We start from the raw sequence: 13,378 nt of genomic DNA, 5'->3' as shown, positions 1-13,378 counted from the left end.
CTGGAACTAATAGTAGAAAATAAATGGATTCAACTCCCCCTCCCTGTTTACTTCACTCTCAGCTTTAACTCTCTCTTTCTCTAAATTGTTTTACCTTTCATCAGGCCCCCACACCCCAACCCAAGTAAGTCACCCCTCTTTTAAAATCCCCTTTATGTTTTGTCTTCCATTAGAATGTAAGTTGACTTGAGTCTAGCTACTGTCTTGTTTTATTTGTTTTGTATCCACCATACTTAGAATAGTGCCTAGCATAAAATAAACATTTAATAGTCTATTCTCTCTCTCTCTCTCTCTCTCTCTCTCTCTCTCTCTCTCTCTCTCTCTCTCTCTCTCTCTCTCTCTCTCTCTCTGTATTCCATTATGTTCCATTTTAGCCATATGCATTTGTTTGGAGAAGTTTCCCTAAAACGTCAAAACACATTAGAACATTTCTACAACACTTTTTTACAGAGGAGACTTTGAGATGTTAACATTCTCTTTTGTTTCCTATCTATCAGATCCTTGTCAAAGAGAATCTTCACATGAAGTCACTCCTTCAACATAGGCATAAGCTATTAGTATTAATTTGTTAATTTAGCCATTGAGAGGACATTAAAATTTTTGGATTCTATGTTCTTCCCTCAGATTATCTAAGGATAGGAAAGACACAGACATAAGACAAAGTCTTGGTAGAGACTCAGAAGTTGAATCTTGGAATAGCCAAGCCTAAAGTTAAATACTCTTAATATAATGGATTGTAAATAAGCTTATGGAATTCAAAACTTCCTAAAGGTAGCATAATTAAATCTTTTTTAAAGTCTTTAGAATATCCAATAACACTTAAATGCTAGTGCTGTAAGATGTCACAAAATCATTATGGCTGCTATCAAGGAGTGACAATAAAATGCTTCTGAAATCTCTTCCCCACCCCCACTTATGGGGAAAATTTCACTGTATGTATGCCTTCCTGTGACATTGTTTATGATCATATAATATAGCTATGCATACATTTATTCCTTCCACTGGTTGACTTTCTCTTTTTCTAATAAGTTATATAAAATCTGCCCCCCTTCTTTCCCTTCCTATCTTCCCAGTTTCTTCTGTCCTTCTTTGTCTGGCAGACTCTTCCTTCCTATTTTCTGTGAGCAACCAAGCTCTTCTATCTGAGATCACATTTTTACATGATTCATAACTGGATTTATAGTCCTGGGTACAATTCTTTCTCTGCTTCTTACTACCTGAATGACCTTGGGTAAGTAACTTAAACTTTCTGGATTTCAGTTTCTTCAAATGTAAGTTAAAGGGGTTAGACTAGATCACCCAAGATCCTTTGCAACTTGAAATCTTTTCTTTCCTGTGGCCTGTAGCATTTTCCCCTGATGAATAAAGAAATGGGAATGTCATACCTAGCCCAGTCACTTATTTTTTCCTTCTTGAGGCATATGAGATTTTCATTTATGGCCACTAAAAACAAAATTCTTGCTACTTTGCATTTACTTTGGAAGAGCTTAAGACAATGACTTTTGAGGCTTTTTTTAATACTGTTAAGTAATAATGAATAAGACAAGCTCCTTACTTTTTATGTCTCAAATTACTCTATTTTCTTGTGCAAGTAAATAAACTCTTTTAAGCACCTATTATAGGCAAGGTGTTGGGTTGTGCTATGTAGTGGATAAAGAGATGCACTTGGGAGTCAAAGAGTCAAAGGGTTCAAATCCTTTCTCTTTTATATACTGTCCTGGCTTGTGAGATCATGATCAAGCCACATAACCCTTAAGTACTCTAGGTAACTCTGAGATTATAAATTACAAACAATATTGCAAATCTGCATGAATGAAAGCTGTTTCCTTATTCAGAGTTTCCCACACTAATGAATTTACAGGTTCAGTGCCTTCTCCTTTTGCCCTGTCTCCCTGAACCTCCCCACTCCCAAAATAAATAAAAACAAAAAGCTACATGGCACTTTGTTAGGTCCCATGAGTATAAAGAGGAAATAATACAGCCCCTACCCATAGGAAACCCATTGAGACATGAACACAAATAAATATGATACAGACTAGATGGTGATAAGGAGAGGGGATGGGATCTAGATAAAATGATACAGGAAATAGGAGGGAGAGAGAATTTTTTGATGAAGGTTTCAAGGAAGATTTCATGGAGAAGGTAGTACCTGGGTTGGGCTTTGCAGAATTAGAGGAATTCAACAGGTAGAATTGTGAGTAGATTTCATTCCAAGGATCAGGGATGGGTGATCCTCTGGGAAGGCAATTATAAGGGGGCAGAACAAGATTGTGGAACAGCTAGTAGTATACTTTAGCTAGAACACAGAGTATGTGTAGAGGAATAGATGAAAACAGGGCTGGAAAGATAGGTTGCAATTAGGTATAGGTAGCCCCTCTACAACTTAACTTTTATTTTCATGAGCCAGATTCTGTAGCAGTTCTCTTTCACTTGTAAATTTGTTTAATTTCAAAAAAATTAAGTGACTTATTAGAATTAAATATTTATAATTAATTCAACTTGTTAAATAAATTTTTATACTAAATTAATTTCAACACAAAATATCCTGGTTTTCCCCTTAGTCAAAATTTTCAAAAGCTTTTTTTTGTCTCCTAAATTCACTTTGTCTTTTATATGGTTAGAGATAATATGATCTCTGTTTTACTGGTTCTTTTTTCCCCTTTGAATTATTTCATGAAGATCTTCCCATATTTTTGTCTTATTCACATTTGACATTCTTAATTGAATAATATTATTCAATTTCATTAATTGACTAAGTTTATTTAACCATTCTCTGTTACTTTGGACATTTCAGTTCCTTACAATTAAAAAATATATAATATTATTATAAAAGTTTTTGAACAGCTGCTTTTTGCTTTGCTTTTGATAACACTTGTAGGGTTTATTTCCAAAAGTAAAATTATTAGGTCAAATGATATGTTTATTTTTGGACATTTTACTGTTTACTGCCACAATTTTCTTCAAAAAAATTTCTCCCATCAACAAAATAGTGTAAAAGTTTCTCCACAATCCCACTAACATTATGCCATTGTTTTAATTATTTTTGTCAATTTGAAGGTTGTGAAATATTTCTCCAATATTATTTTAATTTACATCTTTTTGATTATTAAGCTCAAGAATTTAAAGTGATTATTAGCAATTATTTTTTTCATTTAAAAATCATTATTCATGTCCTACAGAGAATTACCTTCTGGCATATTTTTAAACTGATCATCAAAGGTTTTAATTGAACATATTTTGTGAACCTATCATCAGCAGTAAAACCTTATTTAACATTATTTGACCTCCCCACCACACATACACTAAAACCAAGTTATCTAGAAAACACTGGACCATATACTGAGAGCTCAATCTGTTCTTTGTGCCATTAGGTTGCAACTTTGCCCTGGACTCTGACAAAAGACTTTCAAACTGTGAAAAAATGTTAAAAAATTGCAAACTGCCACCTCTGAAGGCACTTAAGTCCCACTGGGAGTCACATGTTGTGGTTTGAAGGTAGATGCTCATAATAGAAACACAAACACTGAATAAGGCTAAAGAATCTGACCTTTTGCCTTTTTATTAAAGTATCAACTCCTTCTGATTTTTGTATCCTCTTAAGCAAACTAGGCATCATCATATGGTTCTTCACTATGGATTACCCATAAATCAGGGAGACTCAGTCAGAGTCATCTGAGTTCCTGGCCACTATTGCCATTTTCTTGAAAATAGACTGCAGTGTATCTTTATGGCATTTCTGTAAAGTTATTAAATTTCCTTTGAATATTGCCTCCATGCCTTAATGAGAGGTGGTAACTTTTTATTTTACTTTGGGTTCTCTAGGAGGAAAGCCGCACAATTGCAACTATTCTGAAGAGGTTCCTACGGTGCTGCCTCATGGAGATCACAGCCGTCAGTTTGGAAATGCTAACATGCCAGAAAATAAGGCCAGTGAATCAAAATTAGGAATAGCCATTTCTGTTCCAATACTTGAAAATAACGTCCAAGATGCATCTAAAAATGCCGAACAACACAGATGCTCCCTTGACTTAAAAATGCCAGTGTTTCACCGTAACCAAGAGATTCCGGGCTCTGGTAATAACGTTGATTTTATTTCAGGTATGGATCAGACTTATTCAGAAATGGCAGTAGATCTTCAGGTCTCCTTAGACAGTCAGGTTAGTCATCCTAAAGAAAAGCTGTTTGATTTGCACAACAAGGACTATCCTGGGGGAGGAAAAAAGGTGATGATGACAGCCCCAGACCTGATTCCACTCGATTTAAGTGAGAAGTCTACAAGAGATGATTCCAGGAATAAGGATATCGCTTCGTCCTTGCAGGCTGCTTTGATCGTCCACCCGTGTCCTTATTGTAACCACAAGACTTACTACCCAGAAGTTCTGTGGATGCACAAAAGAATCTGGCACAAAGTGAGCTGCAACTCGATGGCTCCTCAGTGGATCCAGCAAAATGGTTACAAGGGTATCAAGAATAGCGTGGTATTTCTTGCCAGGAGTGGACGCACCGGTCCCCCGCCTGTCCTTGGCGGGAAAGACTGTCAGCCCTTGCCCATTGCCCGATTCACACGCACCCAGGGCCCCAGCGGCTTGCCAGCATCCAAAAGCGTTTCCCCTCTGGGAGTCACCGCGAAACCAGCTAGTATGCCTAAGAGTAAGGACAGCCATTTGGGTGGCACCTCCGAGCCGTGGGCGTCAGGTCCCGATGGGTATCGGCAAACCAAAATGACCCACACCCAAGAGCAATACGGTTCAGCCACCCACTCCCCGCAGCTGAAACCCAAGTACGAAACCAACTCCAAACTGGTGCACGGCGGCAGCTACAGCCGGAGTGTGACGCCCACTCAGACGGTCATTTCGAGGGCAAACCCCCAGCTCGCTAACAGCAAGCCCGCAGAGAAATACTTGATCGCCCCAGTCGGGGCCAGCTTGACCACCTCGAATAAACACTGTTCCTCTGACTCCATGAAGGCCAAATTCAACCTTCAGCCCCAGTATCAGCCTCTGTGTAAAACCGAGCATTATTTGAAACCCGAAGGTCCCTCCCTGTCTCCCCGGGAGCCCCACAACAAGGCTGCCCACGAGCTGAGGACGCTGGCCAACTGCAGCGTGGGATCCAGGGGAAGCCCGGTGATGCAAGCTCAGGCCACTGGGACAGGAGCTCCCTCCGTTTTACACCCCCTCAAACAAGAGCCAGCATCCGAGGGACACGACAAACGCCTGGACATTCTAAACATTTTCAAGACGTACATTCCAAAGGACCTTGCTACGCTCTACCAGAGCTGGGGTGCTAATGGCCCTGCCTTAGAACATAGAGGTAAGACTTCTCGTGCTCTCCTTTCCTCTCTGTGACTTCTGAGTCATTTATGTAAGCAGACCCCTCCCAAGCAATGTCTTTTCTGAGACAGTTTGAGTAATTTTTTCCCTCTTGGAGGGTCATGGATGCTGCTCCCACCTGCTGCGTGACTTTCCAAAGGCAGGTCAGATGGATCTGTTTCACTGCAGAGCATTTCTATTATATTCCCTCACCCACTACTTTGAGCCAAGGTAGAGTTACACAGATGTTTCAGTTCCCTTGTAACACTAATACCCTAGTGATGTGCTGGTGTTAGTACACATCATAAACTTTCCTGCTTTAGGGAAAAATTAGGTCTCTCTAGGCTCCTGCATGATGTGAGTTTGGGAACCCATTTAATTTTCCTCTGCACAGAAGTGTGCCAGGAAGAGGCAGTCTGGATTGTGATTTACTTCCTTTGTCATTCTATACAAAGAATCCTTGGCTGTTCATTGTCCTTATTTCTCAAAAGACAAGAGTAATCATTTTGAATGACTGTTTTAAGTTTTATTTTTATATGTATATTATTTTAAAATATATACACTTGGTGTTCAGAAACAAGTAAACAAGGTTTTACATCATATAAGTATTCCACTTAAAATTCTTAGAAATGAATAAACTCAGGAAAAAAGTATTCTTAAAATGGATTGCAGGATCCTTTTTCTCTATTTTTACATTGGTCTTTAATAAGAAAACTGCTTACAGTTTTCCCATGCGATACAGAGCTTGTAAAGTATGTTGTTTAGCTTAAAAAAAAAACAAAAACGATATTTTGAAACACAAACTGAAGATAAGTTCCTGAACACTGAGGATTTATTATTTAAAAAACAAAAAAACTCCATACTTGAAATTTTTCCCTGAGGCAACAGTTATATACCTTCCCAGGACTCCTTTCTACTCTTAAAATTGTTTCAAATCTATTCCCCACCTCCCTTGGTCCCATAATTATGTTCATGGGAGCTGTATCTGTTGGTTTTGCTAGATTTTTACCATATTAGAAATGAAAATATCTTAGTATTACTATGAAAATAGTTTTGACCTCATGTACTCCCTGAGAGGGCCTCAGGGGACCTCCCCCCCCCCCCCAGGTCTTCTTCAGACCACACTTGGAAACCCCCCACTCTAAGGATTTGTCATTTTCCTCTTGGTGATATTGACCTTGATTTGAGTAAAAACAAGGCAAAGAAAATATAAAGGAATGCAGAATAATTATTTCTTCAAAAGAGTGAATGGATGAATGAATGAATTCCTTCAGTAATGCAGATGATTGATCAATGAATATTTGTTTTCTGAAAGTGGAAATAGACTTCTCAAGGGAAAGAAGTTGTTCTTGGTTTTGTGAAATAGTGGTAAGCAAAATTGATTGCTAGAGAATTTAGAATCATGTATGAAGAAGCTTTGAGAGGCAGCATGTTGTATGTCATGGATAGAGTACTGGCTTCAAGCCCAGGAAGACCTGGGTTTAAATCCTGCCTCTGACTGACAGATAATGATTTACTGACCCTGGGCAAATCATTCGAGTTCTCAGGTCTCTAGGCAACTCTTTTAATGATACAAATTACCTCCACTGGTAGAGAGAATTCCCTTATTTGGGAGTTCTCTATCCTACCGAAATCATGCATTTTGTCCTTATTCTTATAAAAAAACCAGCCCTTAAGATTGAATAATTGAGCACAGTTCTCACTATTATGAGAACTTCCTCAATATTTATTGTTATTATTCAGCCTTTTTGGTTGAAAGTCCTTAAATTAAAAGGCATCATACCTCTATTAAAGAAATAAAGGTATTTGCTTATGTTAAAGAAAATAAAATGCGTTTAGTTTATGAGATTCTCTGTCCTGTGAAGTAGTAGATATTTGATAGTAAGGTCCATTCTGTTCTCATGCTGTTATCATGTTGACTAATGCAGTGCTTCTGTTCCTATTTCTCATAGTTAAGTGATCTTTCTGAATTTTCTAGAATGAAGGTGGTGGGATCTTGAGTGGCATGCAAAATTGTGCGAAGGGTTGAATATGAAATAATAATTACTGACTCAGCCATTTCTCCCTAGATTTTACTTTTATTTTATTAGCAAAGGGGAACCAGGAAAGATTTATTTTTAAATTTTATTTGATGCCTCTTGTTTTCAACTCTATAGTGATTTTCTAATATACTGCTCTACCCATAGGATTGCCTTTTATAACAAAGAAAAATTATTAAACAGAACCAAATGATATTTAACATATAGTATCCACAGCATACCCAGTTGTAGTAAGAGGTGGAAATTGTATTTTGTTATCTGTGCATGAAATAATAGGATCATAGTTTTAGAGCTGGGAAGAACTTCTTAGGTCAGTGACTGGGCAAAATTTTTAAAGAGGGGGCCAAAGGAAAGGAAATGCTCATCTATCAGTCTGTTTCTAAGACAACTCTTTTAAAGTTTCATTGTATTGTATCCTACCCATTGTATTCGTCAGATTAGGAATAACTTTGCGCTGGCAGATAGAACATTTCAGGGGACCACATCTGGCCAGCCGGCTGTATTTTGCCCATCACTGTCTTAGGTCATTTCTTTCAAACCCCTCATTTTACAATGAGGAAACTGAGGCCCAGTAATTGACCTGCCAAAGGTCATGAAGATATTCGCATTAACAGGCTTCATGTAGGTCAATCATTCAGTCAGGCAATATTTATTAAGCTTCTGTGTTGTGGGCAATGTGCTAATTGCCTGAATTAATAAAGAAAAGGTAAAAAGTCAGTTTCTACTCTCAAGGAGAACTGAGTTTTGAAGAAAACTAGTGATTCTGAGAGACACAGATGAGCAGAGCATGCATGGGACAAACTGTACAATGACATGGATGCAGACATAGAGTGTCATGTGTGAGGAATAGCAAGAAGGCTGGGTAATAGAGTATGGAAAGGAGAATAGAATAATACATAATAATGCTCTAAAGGTAGGTTGGAACTGGCTTCTGAAGGGATAGAAACAGGATTTGATGCTAAGCCTTTTGCCTCTAAATCTTGTGCTCTTTCCATTGATACCGCTCAATTTTTTAAAAGAAAAAACAAAAAATAAAACTCTCCTCCCCCATGCCAAACTGATCTTTTCATCCTTTCTGTCCCTCAAAGCACATGTGTTATTAATCCAATCTAAAATCTCTGTGTCATGTGTCAAGGCTGAACAATAACTAACACATAACTTAGTGGCTTTCCTTCTTAAAAATATTTAATATTCCTATGTACAATTTTAATACCATTTAAAAATTGTGTCTAAATTAAATTAAATTTAAAAGACTGAGCAATAGTATAACTGTTGTGTATATATCCACAAAGAACTTTTTTCTTCACATATTTAAAGTCTTGATTTCCTTATTTGCAAAATGTGATTAGATCAGGTGATCTCTTAAGTTTTCTTTTAGCTCTAAATTCTTTGAATGCAGTTTAGATCAAAACAAAACAAAATTCTTTTGGCCACAATGTTTTACAATAAATTGAAACTTCATTGTGGACTGGAGTTGATCCTAGTTTAAAGGTTATGATATTTGAGTGCAAGCTTTGTCAGGTCCTATCAAGCTATGAATTTCAATGTCTGGATGTTGCTAAGGGCAATATATATAGTTCATATGGAGGGTCACTTACATGAGTTTGGTGAGGTTCATCACCAGGTTGGTGTGATTGATGGAATTGTTGACCTCAGTGTTGGTCAAAGTCCATGTATTATGTCATGGGGGAGTTGTGGTTTTCATCAGTTGGGGGAATACTTTAACTCTCTAAATAATGGAGTTTTGAAATGGAGACATTAACTTACCTAAATTCTGTCTAGTAGGAAGTCACACCAGTAGAACAAATTATTTGGTGCTTTTAATTAAAAAAAAAATTTTTTTTAACCCCTAACTTCTGTGTATTGGCTCCTTGGTGGAAGAGTGGCAAGGGTGTTGGTGCTTTTTTATTTTAAACTGATTTCTTTCCTATTTTAAAAAATTGAGTTGGAAGAGAAATAATTTTATTCTAGTAGCATGAAAGAATTGTGCTATTTATTATTATGGGGCCCACAATGCCCTAGGATTTATTTATTTATCTTTGAAGATTTTTTTCTTAGTCTAAAAAGGTATAGAGTTGTAGTGAGGAAAGCATTTGGCCAACTTTAAAAATGCTGTATAAAGATGAGTTATTGTGAGTTATTCTTTTTTGGTGAGTATTAAAGGAAAACTGATGATTTCTGATCACAGTACTTCAAGTATAATGTAGTTTGGAACAATTTCCTTTTACATTATATTCTCTTTTTGGAAAGGTTCAAAGTTTGTTTTTTTTTTTGTTTAAAGCATAGAAGTTAATAGGTGAATATTCAAGGAATATGTCTTTTAGAAATAAAAATATCAAGCACAAGAGGTTTAAAATGTTATCTTATTTTAAACTATGTTAACTTGCCCATAAATTATATCTTGGATTACTTGTTAGTAATTCTTAATTGTACACTTCATAATGTGTACATAATATTTTACCTTTTACTTTTAAATATACTTTCCCTACATGATTAAAATTTCCAGGTCATTGTGTGAGGTTTTTGCTCACCAGGTAGTCTTCAATGCAAAACAAGTTTATAACCTTTTTTTGATAAACCCAGAATTTTGGAGCAGTCTTGACTAAAAAGGGCAAGATGACAGCTGAAAAGCCGCCCAGTGGCTTCCTCCTCTTTTTTTAAAGGAAAAAAAATATCCTTTAAAAATTATAACTAGAGGCAAGCCAGCATTCTAATATGCATTTGAATAAATGAAAGAATACCAGTGGATTGGAAGAGTTTTTGTGTGTTTGTATGGGAGACCCAGGAAACAAAAACAATAATAAGTTACCTTTTTGTTACACCTTAACATTTGCAAAATTCATTATATATAAATTATCTCATTTGATCAGTTCAAACATTTTTACATTAGTGTTTTAAAAGAACCGCGTTACTACTGTGGGTGCTCTTTGCTGTTTGGTAGTTGATTTTCACCAACACATTGCCAGTAATCTAAGATTTTTTAGCTTGTTGGGACTTTACAAATCTTGTATTTTGAAAAACTCAGGATCATCTTCAAGCTGTGAAACATCTGAGCATTCCACTGTCTCAAGTGGAAGGAATGCATATGACTGAGTGTGCATTTAAGAAGCTATGGTTGCTAGACTGGTAGTGTTATACATTGATCATAAACATTCCATGTACTTGTATTCATGTAGTTTAAGTGTTCCACACACAGTCTTTATCATCTGAACATCAAGAAAGATTAAACAGTTTTTATTTGAGGTTAATTGGACATTATATGGCAATGACTAGAAAAAAGATGCAAAGAATTTTTAATCACTGCAATTTATCTAGACCAAATGGAATTTGGATAAACTGTTTTCCTTAAGTCTAAGTAGATTAATGCAACTATTTGGCAAATGGGTTTCTAGGCATAAGATTCTTATATTTATGATAAAAGATAGTACTATCATATTGATAATAATACTATATATTATACTTTCCAGTTTCTAATTTCTAGGGACTGTAATAAATTCCCATTCATCTTTAATTGGAGTATTAAGTTTAGCACTTTTGCCTTTCCTTTCCATTGCCAATAACATTTTAAAAATTATATTTCTTAACAGGATGATAAAATTCAGAATTCTTTTTAAGAATATCAAGTACAATGTATAATTTTTTATAGAATCTTAGAAACTCTTGGAGGTAGCATGTCAAAATGAGAAGAGTAGGGATAAAATGACTCCATTAGTTTTTTAGATGATCTATTGACCAACCAGAAAAGCTCATTTCCTCTTGTTTACAGAAATAAAATGACTTAGGCTAGAAAATACAGTTGTTTATTTGATTTTTTAAGTTAAATGTAAATACTGTTTAAGAGGAGAAGCATAACTTTTTCCAATTAACATCTTGTCTTTTTCCATCAGTCGTTGTAACATTGGAGAAAAAGGCAAAACACCAAGAAATTTTTCTAAAGGCGAGCAATATCCTATAGAAGCATTAAGACTTTTTGTTTTCCTTCAGAGGAGAACTTCTTCCCCAAATAGAAAAGATATGCCAGCAAACAGCAGAAACCACTAAAAGCCTGAACCCAATCTCCCATAAAAGTCAAACGTGTCTTTTTTGATCAGCAGAAAAAAGACAAAGACCAGTCCTTTAAGTCAGATACTGTAAACTGACCTTTGGAGAAAAAGAAGAGATTTGAGTAGCTTTCCACAAATGCTAATGGCCTAGAAAACATGTTTACCAAAGTGGGTAGGAACCCGCTTGGGCTGCTCCTAGCTCCAAATGTCTGGAATGACACTTTCATTCACAGATGTCTTTCGTCTGTGCCTCAGAGGTCTCAGGTCAGAGCAGCCCAGGCAGACAGGTAAGCAAGGGCTAAAGGTTTGATCAGTTTGTGATGGCTGCACTCACTCTGCATTTGTCTCCCAGGTATTGCAGCCCAGGGGGGACAGTCGGGCTCTGGTTCTACTCACTTCCTATTATCCATGTGACTTGTCTCCGCCACGCTGGAGTCACTTTGATTTGCCTGATGTACTGCTTGACAAAGCTGGGTGATGGCTGAGAAGTGGATCCAGCTGCTCTGAAAAGCACACACCTGACATGCCAGTCCTGGTGCGGGCACATCATGGGGAACGTTTTTTAATTCAATGTAATTTATGCATTCTTGCAGTCCTGTGTGTGCCTGGCCTGTCAGCCGGTGCCTAGATGAAGGCTGACAGTTGTCATCCAGGGCCTGAAGGTAGCCTCACATAATGACACATTAGACATACTAATGATGTTTTCTTCTGGCATAATGTTTTCCTCTACCCATTCCTCTCTCTCCCCTCCCTCTCCCTTTTCCTTGCCGCCACCTCGGCCACTACCACCTCCATCACCACCACCACCACCATCTTCCCACAGGAATGCTGCGGACGCAAGGCCGCCAAGGAGAACTCATCTGTATAGAATGTGGGAAAGGCTTTACCCAGCCTAATCACCTAAGGACCCATATGCGGTCTCACACAGGTATCATTTCCCCCCTCACCAGTCATTTGATCCATCCAACTGAAACAAAAGTGATCTCATCCATGGCGCAATTCTGTTCTGATCGATTTATTTACTTATTAATAAAATTGTGTGTGCACATATATATATACACACACACATATATTTGTATATGTATAACATATGTATATACACACCTACATCCAGATATAAATATATGTGAGTGTGCATAATATATATAAACATTTTAATATATGTATGAATTTTCTCCCCTACATCAAGGTTTTTTTCTCCTTCTTTTATATAAGTATTAAACTTGTGCTTTCTGTCCCTCACCTGATTTCCCCTCCTATCCAAGTGCCTCCTGGCTTAATTTGAGATAAGCCTGTTTGCAAATGTTCCATTTTAATTAGAGAGTAGGCTACTCAGAAATAAATATGCTAATGAATTCTATTGCCACCAGCACAAATTGAAATCAAAGTGCCTCTTTTAAGCCTAACATAAGGCTTTATTTTATCTCCTCATTGATTTTGACTAGAATGATGTTCCATGAAACTTGATCCCCTTCCCACTGGTCAGTGATGTGCTATAAAATCCCACAGCCCGCCCCAGCCCTCTTCCCCCCCTTTTAAAAAAATCATAGCGTTGCCTACTTGAGAACACTCTGGGTGAAACTGCCCTGTGTCAGGATACCCGCCACGTGAGCAGGAGAGACAGCATAGAGACAGTGAGGCTAGCAGGTTCTTATCAGAAGTGTGAATGATGCATACATAAGCCAGGCTGATGCAAAATGACAGAGGCCAAATGGTAAGTAATGCAAGAAGAGGGACCCTTTACACATACACTGATAATTAATGCTGTCAGTGATTGCTTTCTTCAGCAGAGAAGTCTGAATTAAAAAGGGCAGTGGCCCTAGGCTGCCATTATCAGCCTCTCTTACAGTAAGTGTTAACGGTAAATTGGTATTTTCCGGCCACAGGCTAGGAGCTGGTGCCTTATTTCTCTCTCTCTCTCTCTCTCTCTCTCTCTCTCTCTCTCTCTCTCTCTCTCTCTCTCTCTCTCTCTCTCTCTCTCTCT

The 13,378-nt window shown here is 37.4% G+C and overlaps 1 protein-coding gene across 1 annotated transcript in view; it reads left to right on the top strand.

The window, feature by feature from the left end:
* Positions 1–13,378, top strand: part of ZNF516 (zinc finger protein 516) — a 147,538-nt gene that overhangs the window by 126,525 nt on the left and 7,635 nt on the right. Inside the window, exons 3-4 of the mRNA XM_044667203.1 lie at positions 3,823–5,313; positions 12,218–12,322. Of these exons, the coding sequence (XP_044523138.1) occupies positions 3,823–5,313; positions 12,218–12,322 (1,596 nt within the window). The remainder of the gene's footprint in view (positions 1–3,822; positions 5,314–12,217; positions 12,323–13,378) is intronic.

Source organism: Gracilinanus agilis, chromosome 1 (assembly GCF_016433145.1).
Source record: "Gracilinanus agilis isolate LMUSP501 chromosome 1, AgileGrace, whole genome shotgun sequence".
Lineage (NCBI taxonomy): Eukaryota > Metazoa > Chordata > Mammalia > Didelphimorphia > Didelphidae > Gracilinanus > Gracilinanus agilis.
This window is presented reverse-complemented; position numbering and strand designations above follow the sequence as displayed.